At 39.1% G+C, this 20126-nt stretch overlaps 1 protein-coding gene across 12 annotated transcripts in view; it reads right to left on the reverse strand.

The window, feature by feature from the left end:
* Positions 1-19172, reverse strand: part of RBMS3 (RNA binding motif single stranded interacting protein 3) — a 712557-nt gene extending 693385 nt beyond the window's left edge. For 4 of the 12 annotated variants that reach the window (XM_032359720.1, XM_032359753.1, XM_032359717.1 and 1 more), the window contains exon 1: positions 18299-19170. In XM_032359720.1, the coding sequence (XP_032215611.1) occupies positions 18299-18373 (75 nt within the window). In that variant the 5' untranslated portion in view covers positions 18374-19170. Of the gene's footprint in view, positions 1-18298 lie in introns of all 12 variants that reach the window. The other 8 variants (XM_032359702.1, XM_032359707.1, XM_032359728.1 and 5 more) reach the window with 5 other exon arrangements.
* Between the last annotated feature and the right edge of the window lie 954 nt (positions 19173-20126).

The following is a 20126-nucleotide window of genomic DNA, read 5'->3' on the forward strand; positions in this document are numbered from 1 at the left end:
TATTTTATACCTAAAGTATTAAATCTTTGCAATTTTATGCTGCAAACTTTTTTTTTTTTTTTTACAAGAGTGTTTATTTGCTTGTTATATTGTACATTATGTTAGGCTTTTGCTGGTTGAAGATCTATAAATATTTCTCTGGTTAAAATGCAGGAACTTCCTAAAAACAACGAAGAATTTTAAATCTATCATTATTTTCACTTACAGTTTATGCTTTTGGAATGAAGTTTATGAAACCATTCCATGTATAAAGATTAAATAATTATTCGCTTTTTTTTTTTCCTTCCTGACCTCCTTAAGGCCTTTCAGTAATTATACTCTGGCTATTCAAACTGTTCCTCTCTAAGCTTCTGTTCCAGCTCAGCCTGTTTTCTCTTCTCCTGCCTCCCCCTAATTCCAACAGCATGCTTATATTAGGGTTTCTATCTTATTCCAGCAGGAATATCCTCTCATCCTTCCCCAGCTTTCTCAAATATGCCAAATGTCCAATTCCTTTGTCTGCCTCAAAACTGACCCTCTGGGGCTCTTCTTGCCCAAACAGCCATCATCCATTTCTCTTCAAGTCACTGTGACACAATTTAGCATTTAATGACTCCCTCTGTGCGTTGTGTCTCCTCTGTTTCCTTAAACAAATTATCAACTTCTGAAGAGCAGGAATAACACCATAACCTCCTTCTGTCTTGTCCAAACCACCCTATACAGTGCCGAACTAAGAAAGAGCCCCAGGAACAGGCACTGGGTAATATATTTTATTTTACATTCTGAAATTCCAAGTTCCAAATCCCTTCTTAATAACTATAGGATATGAAACAAATGAACACAGTGCTGGACTGCAAGATATTGTAATTCAATAGGGCACAAACACTGAAAAATCTTATTTCCCTCTTTTCCAAAACTCCTTCAGATAAAAAAATAAACAAAAGTATAGGAGAAGGCAGATGTACTCAGCCACCTGGTTTTTTGGGTGAGTCAATGTTGACCTGAAAGTAAACATGTGAATAAGTAAGAAGCAAGCAAACACTTTACAGAAGAAATTTTTAAAAAAGGCCAAACACCTTCGAGAGAATTTCACCTTTATATTTTTTCCTAGTTTTATGTCAGGATCTTCAGAACTGAAAGTGAAATAGGGGCACCTGGGTGGCTCAGTGGGTTAAAGCCTCTGTCTTCGGCTCAGGTCATGATCCCAGGGTCCTGGGGTCAAGCCCCACATCAGGCTCTCTGCTCAGCCAGGAGCCTGCTTCCTCCTCCTTCTCTGCCTGCCTCTCTGCCTACTTGTGATCTCTGCCTGTCAAATAAATAAATAATTTTTTTTTTTTTTTAAAAAGCAAGTGAAATATTATTCTGATATGAAAAAGTAAAAAAGAAAACTAGAAGAGAAACAGATAAGTATAGAGGAGGTTGCATTATACTTTCCTGAAAACTATTAAGTCAGTTAAAGGATGTTTAGAGAGTGATGTAATCCATTCTTTACTCAGTAAATATTGACCAGCACTGACTATGTGCAAGTCAATGCAGTGGGACCAGAAGGCAGCACAGAGAAGACACAGACAAGTATTCTTTCTTCTGGCAGCTAGTGGTATGTGCCGAAGGGAAGAAAAAAATGGGTAAGTGTCTAAAAAGTGTCTGTCGGTGTTATTTGAGTTCGGGATGTGGAACGGCAACTCCCATGTAATCAACTGGTGTTTACTGAGCACCTGCTATGTGCCAGGCAAGGACTGAGGGTCACACAGCTTGAAGACCTTTGAGATGGCCTTTAAAAGCTTGGTTGAGTCTAGCCATTACAACTGGAAGAAGATCAACAAAGGGGTCAGATTAAAGTTTAGTAATGCTACATGTGAATAAGTTTGAAAGATATTTGAAAACTCGGGGTGCCTGTTTGGCTCAGTCATTAAGCATCTGCCTTCAGCTTAGGTCATGATCCCAGGGTCCTGGGATAGAGCCGCACATCAGGCTCCCTGCTGCGAGGAAAGCTGCTTCTCCCTCTCCCACTCCTCCTTCTTGTGTTCCTCTCTCGCTGTGTCTCTTTCCTGTCAAACAAATAAATAAAATCTTAAAAAAAAAAAAAGATATTTGAAAACTCAATGTCAGCTGGGGAAACTAAAACAAAACTCAGTCCCCCCATTCCCCAATGGATAGTCTCAAAAATTATCTAGTTAGAACCAATACCACACCCAGAGTCAGTGTTGGCCTCACTGAAAGCATTTTCAAACATGAGGTTTAGCTCTCAGGAAGCAAGAGCTGACACTCTATAAGCTGGCTGTAAGAAAATCACACCCCATTCTCTCCTCTAATTTAGTTACTTTAAGGGACAAAAGGCATCCTGGGAACTTCTATGAGGAAAGCACAAGTATTGTGAAATACGGCAATGTAAAAAACAGACAATTTCCCAATAGATTCATCTCGGACTGCAGGGTGAGTTTTCTATGGAGCGCTGAGACAGGCTTGCATCGTTTTCCAAAGTAAAACAACGATAAAAAAGAAAAAATCATGTAAGAAGTATGAAAAATATTGAAAGTGGATCTCTCTACATGATTTCAATCCAGCTGATTACAGAGATGGATGCCAGAGAAACATAATGGAAGTGCAAAGAAATGTTTCAATGAATAGCATTGATCAGAGCTATCACAAGGATTCTACTCCATTATACTCATGCATCAAGTCAATTCTGGGCCTTTCAGTCACCCTCTCCTTACCATTATCACTAATAACAATCTCTTGGAGTTAATGGTTCTTATTTATATTTTACCATCTTTGTAATATGTTAATATATTGGCATTCCTTACAGAACATTGAAACACATTACTACTGGTCTAATATTGATTCTCAAGACATCTTATCAAATAACTAAATATTCCTGTGATGGGAAGTGATGGCAGGAAATTGAAATATGAAAAAAGGGGAGAGGGCATTAAAGCAAGTTCTAGAACAGAAGCCCTGGGCCTTCCAGAACCATGCTTAGTACGCTGAATCTTTTCACCTAACCAAAGTGTTGTTGTCACTTCTGATTATTAAATTCCTTTTCCAGACTTTGTTAAAATGCTTCTACCTGCACTAAATCTATATGAAGTATGGTACACTGTTGATTTTTAAGCATGGGTGAAAAATGGTGAGATTTCTAGTCATAAAATGGGAAAATACTAAATTGGCTCTGGTATATTGAACTAAGCTCCCTGTCTCACCTCACATACATCAGAGGAAGAGAAAAACATCATCCTGGCAGGTTCATGTTTAGGAAAACTCCCCAAGTTTCCAAAGTAGCATATGAAACTTGGCCATCAAACTTTGAAAGGTGTGATTAGTTCTGTGAAATGTGAGTATGGGAGAGAAAATTAAGTGGTATGAGAAATGTGTGTCCTTATTCTAACTTTTCTTGTAGGAAGAACAAACTGTTGAAGCTTTATGGTCTACGGTCTTCTAGACGGATATTCGTAAATATCTGGATAGAGATAGATAAAGCCAGTTTGCATCTTCTATAGGTAAACTTTTGCTTTATTCTTTATTTTTGCCATATTTTGACTTTAATTAAAACTGATATTAGAAGAAAGAAATAGGACAAGTACAGAGGAAGATAAAATAAAATCAGATTTTACCTAGGTTTGTTAGGTTTTCCACAGTCACTTTTTCCAGCTCAGTTAATGTACCATGACATTTCCCCTATGACCAAGCAGCACGAAACAAGTCCAGCAGATAAGGGGTATCACAAAATACAGTTTGCAGCGTTCCCAAGATAATAATGTAAAAAGAAAAATCCTGATGCCCAAACCCTTGGGACAAAATATTTGCTCTCGGATAAAAATGCCTCAGTGGGATTCCAATCAGTTGGGAAGATTTGGGCTGCTGGAAACTCTCCTTGCCTGCTGTTGCTCCTTCCACTAGGAAGATGAGGCACCAGACAAAGGAAATCAACCTGAAACAGTGCACCACCCCCATAAAATGGCTGACTAGCATGGAAATGGTAGCACCACTGGCCCCAAGCACCTGTTGGGACTCCAAAAATCGTGTCCCAAAGAAAAGAAGACATTTCTAGTTCTGCCAAATGTGAGTAGCTCCTTTTCAGCTCAAACCTCAGCCAGGAAGTTCACCTTCTCCCCAAAAGGCTCAGACCATAACACTTATCATCAAAACACAAAGGGGTATGCGGATCCTGCAAGATGCAGTTTTAGGTTTAGGAATCCAAGCATAGAGATCAATCCTTATGTAAGAGGAAACTCATCAAGGCATTTCTCAATGTTTAAAGAAAGTGTTTAAAGCGAATAACACCTGCTTTGAAAATCACTGATTCTAACTTATGTTTAAATGAGTACCTCGTACATATACTGTAGGATTATTCATAATGGCAAAACAGTGGCAAAAAAGAAATTACTGCCCATCAATGGGTATCACCTGCATAATATGTGGTACAAATGCATTAGGGACAATTATCCTGGATGTAAAAAAGATATGTGTCTAATGACTTGATGAAAATGTCACAAAGTATGCCTTTCACTGAGAAAAGGAGTAAAATAACCCATTCAGTATGATCTCATATACCATAGATCTGATTGTACGTTTGCACAGATCTAAAGAATGCTGTAGAAGGACATGTATGATTTTATTACTAATATTGGCTATGTCTGAGAGTTTTGACAGAGCGGTGTGTTATCCTGAAGGAGATTACTAATACTCTTTATACATCCTGAATTGTTTTGCTAGATGCAATGAGTAGGATTACCTTGCAATAGAAAAATTTACTAAGTGCTAATTTACTAAGGAATTACATATACAGAAACTATATTTTGTGAAAATGGTAAGAAGGACCTTGATGCAAAAAAGAAAAAAAAAAAAAAAAGAACATGATAGAGGAAAAAAATACAGAACAAACATAAGAAAATCAGTGCAACTTGGAAAAATCAAGAGGCATCCAAACCAAAACCATAGTTGGTTCCTTAGCCACAACTAGGTTACTGTTTTCATACATTCCTTGGTGAGAAAGGCTTTGAAGTTTACATCAGAAACCTTTCTTGTATCATCTATCATTACTTTAGCCATGTCTTTATACCTGCTTAGTTAATTGCATAGGGAAGGTGAATAGACTTCACTTTCCAAAATAGGAATTCTGTCATTCTTGCCTAATCTCCAAAGTAGTCTTTTCATATTTTAAGTGAAAAAAATCCATGTCAGTACTGTTGTGGACCATTATGTGGCATGGGTAGATATATATGGTTAATAGACTCATGATCCTCTGGTAAGCAAAGCAGACAGAGGGAAAGTACTAATGCTCAACCCATCTCCCAGCTCCATCAGCGCCATGCCCAACTCCCTGTCAACCCAAGAAAGGAAGCCGCATATACAAGCTGATATTTTTGGCAATTGCTCAGGAATGGCCTCTCTCATTCCCTCCAAACCACCGTCACTACCATTTAGTCCTGACCTACTTGCTTACTCTCATCTCCAAGTTCCAAATACTGGCTACTTAGACTGTCTTTGAAATCTACTCTGCCCCTCCCTGCGTTGGCACATTGTTCTGATACTCTTGCCAGCATCTTTGAATGCAATGCTGTGGTAGTTTTGTTATGCTTTGCTTTGTCTTTTTTTTTTCCCCTCCTCTTTTTCTTCTCTCCCCTCCCCTCTCCTTCCCATTTTTCTTCTTTTCTGTTCTTTTTTTATTGCCATTTCTGACTTACCTCACCTCTGCCATCATAGCATGTCCCATTAGTTAGTGATATAAACCAACTCCAGCCAACAGTCGTAGGCTACCTAGCCCAGCGGTCCCCATGTTTCAGGGGAGAAAAGCTAAGTAAGACTTACTTCTGGTAAACAAAATGCCCTTTGACATAAGTGCCACAGAGATGAAGATAACGTCAAGCAAGTCTGGTTAAAAACAAAAAACAAAAACCAAACCAAAACAAACAAACAAAAAAAAAAAACAAAAAATATATATAATATTAAATAAATAAAATAAATCACGGCTTCCAGCTATGGACTAATGCACAAGACACAGAACGTCACAGATTAATGCATTCTGAAAACCTTTCCTTGCACGCTCATTCTGCATCAATCTATTGGATACTGTAGGATACTCATAGATGAAGACCCCATGGTCCTAGTCCACAAGGGGTTCACAGACGAATTCTGACACAAATATGATGCTGAGGAATAAAGGCATGTTCAAAAAGCCAAAAATAAATTTATGACAAAGTGCAAAAAGAAGTCAAAACCCAATCCTACCCTATATTGGGGGGGAAAAACAAAAAACAATAAACAAAAGAGGTAAGAGGAGACTAGAAACTAAGAGAATAAGACGGATGCAGAAGTTTAGGACCTAAAGGCAAGAAGGCAAAGAAGGCAAATCCATAGCTGAAAACTTCAGGACAGGAGGCCGGTTTGGGGGGGCGGGGGGCGGGAGGCAGGAGGTAAGCAGGCAAGGACAAGCGGAAAAGAAGCTGGGGTACAGAAAGAAAAGATTTAGTCCCCCCAGGAAGGACAATGTAGGAAAGGCTGAGAGATGTAGAAGATTTAATGTAAAAGCAAGGTCATTTCAGATAGCCATCTTAGATGGATTATTCCCTGGGGAAGTGAGGAAATCATGGGGAAGTAAGGAAAACGAACTTGGCAGAAAAGATGGACCATGACTAATAATAATAGCTAGTCTTTCTTGGACCTCTATTGACCTATATTCTTCAAGGACCATGTTGAAATCCAGACTGTCTTTTCGCCAGGACCCACCGTCTAACGTAGGCATGTGCTGGGGATCCAGAGCATGGAAGCGTGATAGCACACACATTCTCAATTCAACTGCTCCGTGGGTCCCCGGGCACATTCATGGCCTGCAAACAGCCTGGCTCTCTAGTGAGCACTTTGCATTGTACGATTCTCATGACAATACAGGTTTGCTGGTTTTATTATGGTATGCTGTTGTTTTTCCCCTCTCAAAGCCAGATGCTTTCTACACTGAAAGCTTCACTCGTGAGTATATTTTCAAGCATGTTATGGATTTTATATGAACATTTTACATATAAAAATTCCAAAATATGTGTTAAAATTTGATTCCAAAAACATTCCTGTTTCCAATCAAAAGCATCAATAAAGCTTTTATCCAGATTCTCCCTGAGAACTACTGATGAGAAGTCAGAACAAATAAAGCAAGTCCTGAAGGTTACTAAGTGCCTCAACATATGAAAAACCCCAACAAAACACTAAGTTTGTCCTCACAAGCATTGATTTTTTTTTCCCCACAAGACACCAAAAGCCTCAAGTATATGACTGCTCCATATCAAGCTCTATATTCACATTAACGTTTTCCCCAAAGATGGTTCTTCGATGTGTAAATTATATTTTCTTTACAATGTAGCTCTTACTGTTTGCCTTTGAAAAGGAAAACTCATGGACAAATTCCAGAAATTTGAAAGGTGGTATAAGATCTTCGTCTTTCTATTTTCTGTTTCTTCCTCTCTTTGTTTCATCTTACTTGGTGCTTCTCATAAATCACTTGTTAAATTAAATTTGTAGAACTACCATTTTTTCTTCTACCACGCCGACAGCCTCATCACTGAAAGCTCTGAAGATCATTCGAATTTCTGCTGTATAAACAATGATTATGAAGTTATTTGAGAAAAAAAATTAGAATTGATTGATCAGTAAGATTTCTAAAAGATGCTATCAAAAATAGGGAAAAGATTGGGGCGCCTGGGTGGCTCAGTAGGTTAAAGCCTCTGCCTTCAGCTCAGGTCATGATCTCAAGGTCATGGGATCGAGCACTGCATCAGGTTCTCTGCTCAGCGGGGAGCCTGCTTCGCCCTCTCTATCTCTCTGCCTCTCTGACTACTTGTGATCTCTGTCTGTCAAATAAATAAATAAAATATATTTTTTTTAATAGGGAAAAGAAAACAGGTATCTAACTTGATATACTACCAATATATCTCAGATCATGGGAAGATACTACACTATTGGGGAGGGGAAAATAAAGGAAATTATTAGTTACCCTCATTCAGTGAGACTTGTTTTTATTTGCTATCAACTAGCAGGAAAAAAAAAAAAAAAGCCTGGAAAGAGCAGATATACGCCACCTTGATACCACTTTGCCCCCTTCATATTCCTGTTGGTCACTCAGACTCAGCAAAAATCAGAACCACTGAAATAATCCTTGAAGTTTCCAGAAGTGTGTGTGTGTGTGTTATGTGTGAGATAAATCAAAGCTGATTCATTGAGTCTGCTGATGACATTCAGTGAGATCTGGCTAGAGAGCTGGGAAGAAAAATTGAGTAATTAGGTAGAGAATCAAAACATTGGGTGATTATGAGAATTCTCCCTGGAAGGCTGGGGGAGGGAGTGAAATTTTAGATACAAGTGTATGTGAGAATTGGAGAAAGAAAATGAAAAAAAGGGAGGGGGGGCAAAACAGAAAGCCTCCTTCTTAAGATGTGGTTGGGAGGAAACAATCCTGCCTTGAGCCTGGGACCCTGATTGCCTTGTATCACTGGGATAAAAATGAATACAAAGGAAGTCTTACACAAGGCAGCTTCAGAAGCAGTATGTTCAGGATGCTCAACACCTGTGCAAGTAATGGTAGATCTGACTGGAGTGTGCATACGTGGATACATGGGTTCTTTAAGAGGCACACGGATTCAAGAAAAATCATTCTAAGTGAACAACCATGGACACAGAGGATTAGGAGGAGGTGGCGGCTTTAATACATGCAACAAACCCATAACCCAATTAACAGACAGAAGAATTTAGAAAGATTATGCCATCAAGTACCTATCATGCCATTGCTCGCCTCCTGTCTGTACCCCTAAGTGGAAATCCAGGGAAACACCTGTTATATTCAAGCTCTTTTTTCTTTCCAGTTGGTAAACAATTCCACCAGTTGCACAATGAAAATATTCTGTGAGCCTGGCACTCAGATCGGGACCTCTCAGTTGCTCTTGCTGCCAAAGGTCAATCCAGTGTGTCTGCTTTTGACATATGTTAGCCAAAGAATGTTAATGACATTTTCCAAAATGCTAGCGCTGTTCCACCAAGTAACCCACCCCGGAAATTTGGGATTACTAAAATACAGAGATATTTTAAATGCCAAAAAGCCACAATAGGTAGAGATAGGGCCAGCTTCTCAGGCTTTCTGACCACGTCAGGGACCCACAAAAACACTGACAAGATGAAAAAAACGCATTGTCACCAAACGAAAAAGAAAACGGTGAAACCAAAAGTGATAAACATTTGTTTGCATATCCACAAAACATAACTCACTATCAACTTTATTCATTGTTGTACTTAGTTCCTTCCTCAAGAAATTCTGTACGTTAGAATTTTTTCACATTGTAAGAACACGCCCCCATATGCAAAATGCCCCAAATTCATAGGCATATATAATGAATTTACTTGCACTCAAAAAGTTTTGGCAGCAAAATTATAAAAGCTCTTTATTTTATTGCAAAAACAGTCCTAACTTGATGTGCAATATGAATGCATTTTAATATCTTTGTTAGTTTGTGGGATGGGGGCTTCCATGACTGGCCAGAAAATAAGGAGGTTTTTAAATGACCCTTCACTTCTTCCATTGTTTAAGGAAGTCGCTAAACTTGTAGAGAAATTCTCCCATGTTCATTGACCTATGCCTTCGGATTTTTTTTTCCTTATCTTTTTCCAGCTTATTAACAAAGCTAAACAAAAGAACAAGAACAAGGCCGGAAGGGAAAACTTGCCATTGTCAACATGAAGTCTAGTAGTCCTAACAGATAAATAATAAATTTTAAAGTCAGCGGTTAATTTTCTTTGGAATAAATTTTGAAAAGAACATCAAAATTTTATTCTTTTTCAGAATTCCCTGCCTTAAATTGAAACACAACTTCCTATTTCTAATGGTCCAGTCTGAATTGATATGCACAACAATGGACAAGAGTCCTAGGGGCCAAAAACCAGGAGCCAGGGTAATTCAGGAGCTGTCACAACCCTTCAAGGGACTAGCACCGAGTCAAACAACAACAAAAATTACGTTTTTACAATTTCTTGAGGAGAAATTAAACATCATAGGTATGTAATATGGTTTTTTGTATGACACACTAGAAAACAATCTCTGAAATTTTATTCCAAGATTTGTACACTCTCCTTCATATACTTCATCTACTCGAAACTACTTGGAAGCTTAAGAGTATATTTGCTTGAATGTTAAGTTACCCTCGCGTAAGTTATGTCAGGGTGCCACTGTCCAATTTGTGTGAGTGATAAGTTTTAAAAGAGGCAACATGAGAGTTTACAGACATCAATAATAGCTTCAAATATGACTCACATGTGTAAGGAAAGCTTTTAAGATATCTTAACCAGTTCCAGAAATGCAGATAGTTAGCATTCTGTTTTCCATTTTCGTTTTCATTAAATCGTCATCAATCAGCAATATGACTAAGATAAATAGACAGCGGTACACGAGATAAAAATAGGAAGACTTCTCAAAAATCCTTCTGAAATTCTATGCGTAATCCATATTCAGCTTGAAAACTATCTGCTAAGAATGAAATAACCAAAGATTCTAGCATATGAAGTGTGATGTATATGAATTCCTTTTTTTTTTTTTTTTAAGATTTTATTTATCTATTTGACAGACAGAGATCACAAGTAGGCAGAGAAGCAGGCAGAGAGAGAGGAGGAAGCAGGCTTCCTGCTGAGCCAAGAGCCCAATACGGGACTTGATCCCAGGAGCCTAGGATCACGACCTGAGCCAAAGGCAGAGGCTTAACCCACTGAGCCACCCAAGCACCCCTGAATTTCTTAACACTACAATGTAACAGTAAGAAAGCTAATTCTGAAACAAATTAAAAATCAGTACTTAAACAATTACTATCAATATTTAGAATATAGTAAGATTAATTTCTCTTCCATTGTCTCTTACTTTTCATACAATAAGAAGGGACACTATCAGAATCGCCTTAACTATGTATAGAGTCAAGTCTCTTTTTTTCTATCTGGCTATCATTCACAAAAACAAAATACAAGGTTCCACACCCTTTCATTAATTCAGCTAACAGGAGTTTTGGGGGGAATAAGAAGGGTATCTAGCGAGAAAAAGAGGGAAAGACAATAGTCTTGCTTAGGTGTCCTGGAGAAGTTATTCTCTTCTCCTATTACTCCGTATACTACAGTTACTACAGTATTCCTTTTCCATGTTTTAAAAGCTACTAGTCAGAAATTTAGAGAGTTGAAGGATTTGCAAACTCCAGTCGCAATAGTATTTCATCTGTCGATTGTCATTCCCATACTGACAGCGAGATCCTAGTCTGATTCACCAAACTAGTGCTGTCAGAAGGCAATCCTTCTGCCTTCATCCCCCCAGCTAGGTAGGTGGAACACATGCCTACCCATTCAGTTCTTACACCACCTGCAGAGAGGAAGTTAAATGAAGAAAAGGAAAGCATCACATTATCACCTTCAAGTCTTTGGATAAGCTCTCATTTTACCAAAGAAGAGCACTTTAATGGCAACAACAAAGCTGGCAATGACCATGATTAAATGATGCCTGTCATTCTGTCCCACCCCTGGGAACTGCTCTCCACCCACTCCCAGGTGATGGATGTGTTTCTCTTGGTGCGCTGGGTTTGGATGTGGCAAAGGAAGCAGACAGCTAAATTCATCAAAACACCAGCGTCGGCAAAGCAGCATTTGATCCGCTCTGGAGAAAGCGATGGGGACCTGAACAAAAACTCATCTATGGCACAAAACCAAGGTCATCTCCCAGTCCCACGAATACATTAAAACAGGCTCATTTATCTCAAAGGGAGAGTCACAAATGCTAAGCCTGGAAGAGATCTTAGAGAACCTTACCTAGAAACCAATCTATTGACACACAAATCAGAGAATTCCCTCCCACCAAAAACAAACAAGCAAACAACAGGAAAAACAAAAACAAAAAAATAGAATCCAAGTCTCAGCACTTATTACCCATACTCTTGAAATTTATTATCTATTAGATGTCAATGTTCTGAATTACAAAACTTTATCCAGATATCTGATTCCACAGGGTATATACTTCCTGACCAATAAATGTACGTGAAAAAATCCAATTAAATGTGAACAAATCTGCTGCCTATATCAGCATGAAAAACAAAACCAAATGGAGTCCAACCTACCTCTATCAACCTGTTTTTTTTGTTTTGGGCTTTCTTTTTTTTTTTTTTTTTTTAACTTTTCCAAATTGCTTTTCAGTGTCTGAACTCTGAAAAACACTGGCCACCTCTCTAGGCTTTTTTAAGGCCCTGAAAATAATGACTTCCTAATAAATCTCTTAGTAGTATTAGCATCCCATAGATTCATATCTAAAAAAAACTTAAGATTATAAATGTCATGAGTTTTTTTTCAAAAACTTTATAATCATCCCTCTAAAACAGAAATCACTTTGCCATGACATCCTGCTAAAAAGACCCACAAGTTTTGTCTCTTTGTAGAAGTACTTTTTAATAGTGGCCACCAAGGAGTAATATGCGTACAAAACCAAATACCACATTTTCAAATATCTTTAAAAAGAATCATACTACCACCTATTTTGTTCTCTTTATGTTACTGGTCCTCATCACCTATCTGTTCTTAAGGGATAAATGGCCTGAAGATTTTGTTATAAAAGTTGCACAGATCAAAGTAGCCAAAGAAAGAAAGAAAGAAAGAAAGAAAAGAGAGAGAAGTTTTGATTTCAAAGCGGAAATGAGAAGTTCACTATTGTTATGTGAATGTGTGTTGCGTGGGAGTCATGATGATCCTTCCATTGACGTTGATTTCGGACACTTTCGTAAATGTGTGTTTTCTGATTAAATGGCACTCCGTGTTTAAAACAAAAATTGGTCTTATATATCCATCTCCATGTTCAGAAAGCGTATTTTCCAATCACCTTCAAGAGAGTTCAGCATTTTTCCCACTACTGCAAAAAAATAGCAACGCGAATCCTCAGCCCAGGTCTCACAACACACAATACCCTGCTGCCCTTGCTCTCCCTCCAGTTTCATCTGCTCTCTTGCTGTGCAACAGCTATACTATGAAAAAGTCTATTCTCACATGCTTTTGATATTACATTGTTTAATCACATACAGCTGTGGCTTATGAGACTGTTACAAAACACAATTTTAATGTAGTACTCGAAGCCAATTTTGGATAAACATCAACCATTTACTCTGAATAAGAAGTCCGACACTAAAAAGATTTTCTTTTAAAGGAAAAGACTGGTTTTCTTAGAATTTGGCCTGGGCATAATTGTGACTGAGCCCTGCCTCTGCCAAAAAGACTGATAATGTCGAAAAGGATTGTGTAAAATCACATTAGTGCAAAAATGAAGCTTTTCAGAATTCCTGGAGCCAGAAAGACCTGAGACGAACTTACAGCTTCCTTCTTGTCTTTTGCCTCCCTCCCTTGCAAATCACCCCTCCCTCTAACCCTCTAATAGATTTAATGACTTCATAGAAATAATTTTGAGTTTTAATTCTATTGTTCTTTTCCCAAATTGAGAGAAAGCGAAAGGAAACTGCATTAGAAAGATACTGTTAGAACAAATTTACATGAGGTTTCCTTTGACTTTGGAATGATTCTGGAGAGAGGGGAAAAAAAAACGACCAGGAACTTTTTACGTATCTCTTCTTTTTAAGTAGGCACTAAACTTAGTGCTGTGAAAACAATGACTGCATTATGGAAAAGACAATCCCAATGATAATAAAGAGTGGGGAGAGGAAAGCAAACAGGAGAACTAGAAAGGGAGAGTGGCCCCTTGTTACGATATTTCTCTTATTTAAAACCAGTTAAAATTGTGTACATTTTAAAATGAGACAAACAAGATTTATCATGGTTTCATGCTATCATATGACCACCCCACCCCCCTCCCCCCCGAAGCGAAAGAACTAGTTGGGGTTGTACCTAAAAGTTTTGTTGCTGGAAGATTTTTAGAAAACCAGTTTTGTATGTTTCAGTCTTTCAAAGGAAAACAGAACTTGGGAGTTTTCAAGGCTGTTTTAAAACTGGCAAGTTACCAACTCCGGCTATCAATGCAAATCTGAGGCAGGAAGTACTAAGGAAATTCTAAACTCATTCCCTCCCTCTGCAAGATTTTCTACATTTTCATGTGCAAGAAGTATGTTAAGGGGTTGTTCTGTTTTGCTTTTGAAGGATCTGTACTTTCACATCTTTGAGAATATCCTTTGCCCCAGAGGAGCCTCTCTCTTCCTCTGCCTACTCCTTAGTCCTTTGTGTTTCAAGTGTTTGCTCTTTCTGTGGCACAGTCAGTTGGGCTCTAGCTAGACTTTGAGAGATGGGCGGCTGTCCAGGCTGCAGATGGTTGGAAACTCAGCCTGAAATCAGTGTGCAGCTGATGAATTACTCCCCACACCTGACCCCACCTTCACAGCAGGCTCTGAATACAATCCGAGTCCCACCAGCCAGAAAAACCCCATTGGGTCCCACAGGCCGCACCCCTTTCTGCAAGATCTTCAGGGGAAGCGGATGGCCCAAGAAGGGAAAGCAGGAGGCTGATGGGAAAACAGCCTGAGTAGAAGCCGTGCCCGGGGTTGGTAGAAACATCGTGACCTGATCAGGGTGAGGAAACGGAGGGAAGGACTAGTTTGCTGTGTGTGCCTGGATGAACTTTAAACTTTGGGGAAGATGACAAAAGTTTTCCAACTATCACGTAAGAGGGAAATATCTATTTCTCAGCACCAAAATATCAATTCACTGGGCTGTGACCAGGTTTTACTCTTTCTAGCTTTCCTAGTTTGATTAAGTTGCTTTTCTAAGAACCTCCCCTACACAAAGTACCTCAAACTCAGATTGGAATCCACCCTGGGTCTCTCAGTGCAATTCCAACAGGTTGGCTGTTTTGAATGGGCTATCACAAAATTACTGAAAATATTAGGTTACAACTCAATCAAACATGATTATGGATATTATCATTAAGCTAATGAACTGTTTTTTTGGTCTCCATTCTCTCAAATTTGCTGATTATTCTGGGTGGCCTTCAAATAGCCAATTCGTTTTGATGGAGAGGTTTTTTTTTTTTTTTAATCCAGCTCTGTCTCTAGCGTAAATACTATAACATGTCACCAAGATTTCTTCTTTTCTGCCTAATCACAAACGTTGCTTTTTGAAAGTGCTTCTTTTAATGGGGCGGGGGGGAGGTATGGCCAAAAGAAAACCGACAAATGTAACTTTTGATGCAGGGTCTCAGAGAATGAACATACCAACAACCCTGTTACAATAGAGCTACCAGTCAGCCACTGGGTTTTTCATTATACTTACATGCGCATTTGTCTAATATACTATTTTAAGCATGTGGAAAATGGTTCAGAGGGAGAAAAGTATAAATAACTTATTTCAAACTCATTTTTCCTTTTAACCCAACAAAATTAATGGATTAGTTCTCATGTAATGGGAAATAAGAGGAGCAGAGAAGGCAGGGAAGTGTCCCAAGTTTTTCTGAAACTTTAATTGCATTTGAGGAAATGGAAACATTTCCATTTACTTAGAAATCCTACTTTCATTTCATTTTATTATAAGAAAATAGCAGCTGTATCTAACACACATATTTACATAGAAAGAGAAGGTTTGGTATTTTGTACTTTCTGAATGAATACAACAATAAACTTTTCAGTTCTTAAAAAACCCCATAAAGATTTTTTACCCCAAAATAAATGTGAGTAAATGGCTTTTGTTGATTATTAAAAAACACCTGAATTTGCAAGACAGCTTAAGTTATGATGTTCCCAGAACATGACTTTTATTGTCAAATACAGATCTCTGTTTTTAATCAACTATAAGTATTCTTTATATATCAGCATCATTTTAAATACCTATAAGTTTAAAAATGGACTATAACTAAAACCAAGGCTGAAAGGACCGTAGATTTTGTGAATTCCATCGAGGCTTACCAAATCCACAGGGGCAGCATGTATTTCCTTCAAAATTAGTGGAGATTATATTTTAAGATGTAAGTATAAAAGGAGCAAAGCAATGATACTGAAATAACCTAGTTGTTTGCATGCTACGCTGGGTCATGATAGTACTTTCTTACATAGTATTCATGCTGTCAGCAAGACCCCACATTTTAAAGTATGATTGACCCTTCTTCTTCCCATTCCCTGTGTGCCCAGCTTTCAAACCAGGGCACGTTTTCACATCTTCAGCTTCCAGGAATGTTATTAGTGTCTGTCATTTCACAGTCCCCATAACAGTATTCGACAACCTCACAGCACTGTCAAAATTTTACAACATAATAATCAATACGAACTACCACAATAGCCAAAGTAGCTAATCTTATATTCCCCACCACCCTGATCTGATTATCCAAATATCAGCTTAGGTCACCTAATGGATCTAGCTTCTTTAAAAATGTTCCAGAAGTTGATGACTTTGACTAGCTTAAAAGTAACAAGATCCAGATGCCGCCTGTCTACACAACACTAAACTACACAGGACCCCAAAACAGATTTTTTTTTAAAATTCCCTTTATATTTTTCAGGCTCTCATCTTTTCTCTCGTCACTCCACTTTCTCTCTTTGCCCCAATCTCTCTCTCTCTCTCTCTCTCTCTCTCTCTCTCACACACACACACACACACACACACACTTCCCATCAGTGTAGCTCATCCAGCATCCTGTCATTAATATAATGTGCACGACATGATTTCCTGCTAGTAATAAGTTAAAAGAAATCTCAAGCAGGAAAGCAATTATTTCATTACTCCATTCATTTTTAGCTAAAGTTTCCTCTCTGAATATACTTCATAGTAAAAAACAAGAACCGAAAAGAAAGCGTGAATTTTGAAACATTTGGAAAAATTTAGCCAAATGAGTAAAAGGGATGGAATGTCCTATATTTTTCATGGAACCCTGGGGTTTGTTGTTTTTGTTTCTTTGGGGGATGAGAAATGACTATAAATTTCCTCTTTTTAACTTGCCCTTGCTATGCCATTTCCTTGAGGAAGGCAGGCAGCATTCTCCACCCAATCCCCCAAAGAGTTAAAACTCAAGGCACTGGAGCAGGAGGGGCTGGTCTACTTAAGCAGCAGCCACACAAACTAAATGCTCACAAAGGCAAAAAGCAATGTGAGTCGACCTTGGAGGGGCAGGGCGAGTCATAGAGCGACTGAAAAAGAAAGGGAAAAAAGCAACAATTTTTAATATAATTCTGAAAGTCTGTTACCTGGTCTGGTTTACAAATAGGCATTGTTTGATGAGACAGAATAAATAAAAGCTAACTACAGCATGAATTACCAAACACTAATCACATCAACGAGTCCGGTGACAGCACAGATCACTCAGGCACGCCTTGTTCACTCTCGGCGTATTTATTAAGAAGACAGTGGAGTCTGGCTAATGGGATACAAAATAATATCATCGGCAAAGAAATACAATCCATGCATTCAAAGTGGTAACTCTACCAACATCCCCCCCAATCAAGTCCAATTTAATGGACAAATTGGAGCATTGATTTCACACCTGAGAGTGTTTCATGTCTGAACTGCAGGATAAAGTTCATGGCTGGCACTGCCCACTGCTTAGTTACGTGGGCTTGCCACTGGCCCCGTAATGATCATTTGAGCACACACAGAAAGACTCAAGTATTTAACCAGTTCACGTCCAATTATCATCAGTTACATTTCATCCTGTTTTAAGACCGGGCCTCCCGAAGGCAGCCAGCACAGAAAAACAGTGCTTCTGAAAGTAAAGAACATCTACAGGAAAGCTCTAAAATTCAGTCTCTAGTGTCTCGATCATCCTCAATATGAAATCGAATATGTAAGACACATACAAACACCACCCAAAACAAAAACACACCCAAACAAACTCTAAGGCACTTGAGTTAGCTGTATTTAACCTTCCCACACCCTTCTTTCCCTCTATACTCCACGATTAAAAGTTTGAGTTATCCCCACCCTGGCGAGTCCTATCCAGTGGGAAAAACCCTTTTAGAGCCACAAACAAAGAACAGCTCACCAGAAAAGCCCCTGAAATTGTATTCTTGTGCCTGATAATCACTGTTACGATCTCCTTTCTAACAACCCTGTCCATCTGCACAGCACTTTACTACAGGTATCAGGAGCATTTTCACGTTGCCAAATAACAACAAAGGAACACGAGCACAACTATTATCTCTCCCAAAAGAGAAAACCACAATCCCACGGCTTGCTTTCTTCTTAGAGTCTCCTCTGCCTCATTAACTCCATTGGTATGTTACTCATTTCAAAGAACCGGGATGAGCTGATGGGGAAGGGGAGGTAAATAATAATCTACACGCCTGTCTGTTTCCCATCCCGAGTGCAGAAGGATACCGCACTGCTTGCCAGACTGTGGGTCGAGCCATACCTTGGTTTGGAGATAGTGAGGATAGTAGTAAGTGTACTGGGGGTACATTTGTGGCTGATCCAGGCGTTTGCCCATGTAGCTGGAATCTTTATCTCCGAAGCAGGGAACTGGATGACAGGGTATAGTGCCCCAGGCCGAGCTTCCTCTTAAACCACTATTCCTGACAGTCCCGATGACTGATGAGGCTTCAGAGATCCCTCGTCTTCCACCACTCGCTAGTTCCAACACGGCAAGAATTTAAAAAAGAAACACACTAAAAAAAAAAAAAAAAAAAAAAAAAGGGAAAAAAGAAAAAAAAGAAAAAGGAGGGGTATCGGTAGGGGAAAAAAAAAAATAACCCCACACACACAACCTCCCAGATCGTGCTTTCCTTCCCCGAGCTGCTAGGGTCCACTTGGGATGAGGCAGTTTGTTCTCTATCAGGCTGTCTGTAGTGATGTCAATTGCCAGCGTTTGTAAAGAGAGAGAGAGAGGGAAAAAAAAAAAAATCAAAGTCCTTTTAGCACAACTCCGAATCCTTGCAGATCAGCTTCCTGTCTCCTGTTTGTCTCTTTCCCCACCTTAAAGAGAAAAAAAAAAAGGCGGGGGAGGGGGGAGAAAGAAAGAAAGAAAGAGAAAGGAAGAAGAAACAGGAAATAAAGGGGGGAAAAAAAAAGAAAGAAAGAAAAAGAAAGGGGGAAAGAAAAAGAAAAAAAAAAGAAAAAAAAAAAAAACCTTGCACAGCTTAGTTGCTGCTGTCTCCCTCCCAGAGTGACATGGTGTTCGGGGCTTGTCCTGTCCTTTCATTCACTTCCCCTCCTTCCAGCCGGTGGGTGGAACCGAGAGAGCCTCTCCAGGGAGCAGCGTACGCAGTCCAGAAGGCTGCAGTATTTCCTCCAAGAAAAAAAAAAAAAAAAGCCTGCTTCAACCCCTGCTGCAAGCAAAGTTCCGATTCCCTCTGCTGGCTATCTCGAATAGCAAAGCAATTTTTGCAGCAAAGCTGCCGCCGCTGGAACTGAACCCAGGGAACCCAAATGCGGGCAGTGGATTATTTCTTATCCTTCCCTCCATCTACCCCACCACAAGAGCTGCCTTCTTTTTTCCTTTCCTTTTTTTTTTTTTTTTTCTTGCCAAGTTGCAAGGTAAGCCACACTGCTAAACAAAACACAGAAGACTACGGGAGGGGAGAGAGAACGAAGGGAGGAAGGAAGAGAGACAAAAGTAAAAGCAGAGGGACAACCCTTGCCGGGTAAAATGGAAAAAAGTGTGTCCCGGATGCTTTCAAAACCTGTTAACATACGAAAGCCAGATGAATCCAAGACCTGGTTCAGAAACTACCCTTATACTTCTCGAAGACATGGAGGATGCTAAGTATTGAAGAAATTTGAGAGTCTACTCCAGGGCTACAATTAGCGAGCCATGCATCATCGAATCACAATGTCCAACTTACCATAGCAGAAATGATCATCCTCATCCTTATATTCATTTTGTAAGCATCAAAGGAGGAATCCCATTAGTTTTACGGGCATCTTTATAAATAAAATCACGGGTTCTCTCACTGCCTATCTCTTTATGGTTATTTTGATTCATGGATGCTTTAATCACTTTACTGATACCGTCACACACACAAAAAAATCATAATTACTTGGCAGAGTTTTTCCCTACCAATAATAAGTAATATTCTGACATGTCTCTCAGCTATTACATTATAATACAAATTGTTTCAGAGAAAATATATTTCCTTTAAGGGTCCTTTTCAAGGCAGTCAAGGCTAAAATTAGACATGCCAGCTGTGTTTTGCTGTGAGTGCTCACGCATGCCCAAAGCGTGGGCAGACCAATATTGAGCG

This window comes from Mustela erminea, chromosome 1 (assembly GCF_009829155.1).
Source record: "Mustela erminea isolate mMusErm1 chromosome 1, mMusErm1.Pri, whole genome shotgun sequence".
NCBI lineage: Eukaryota > Metazoa > Chordata > Mammalia > Carnivora > Mustelidae > Mustela > Mustela erminea.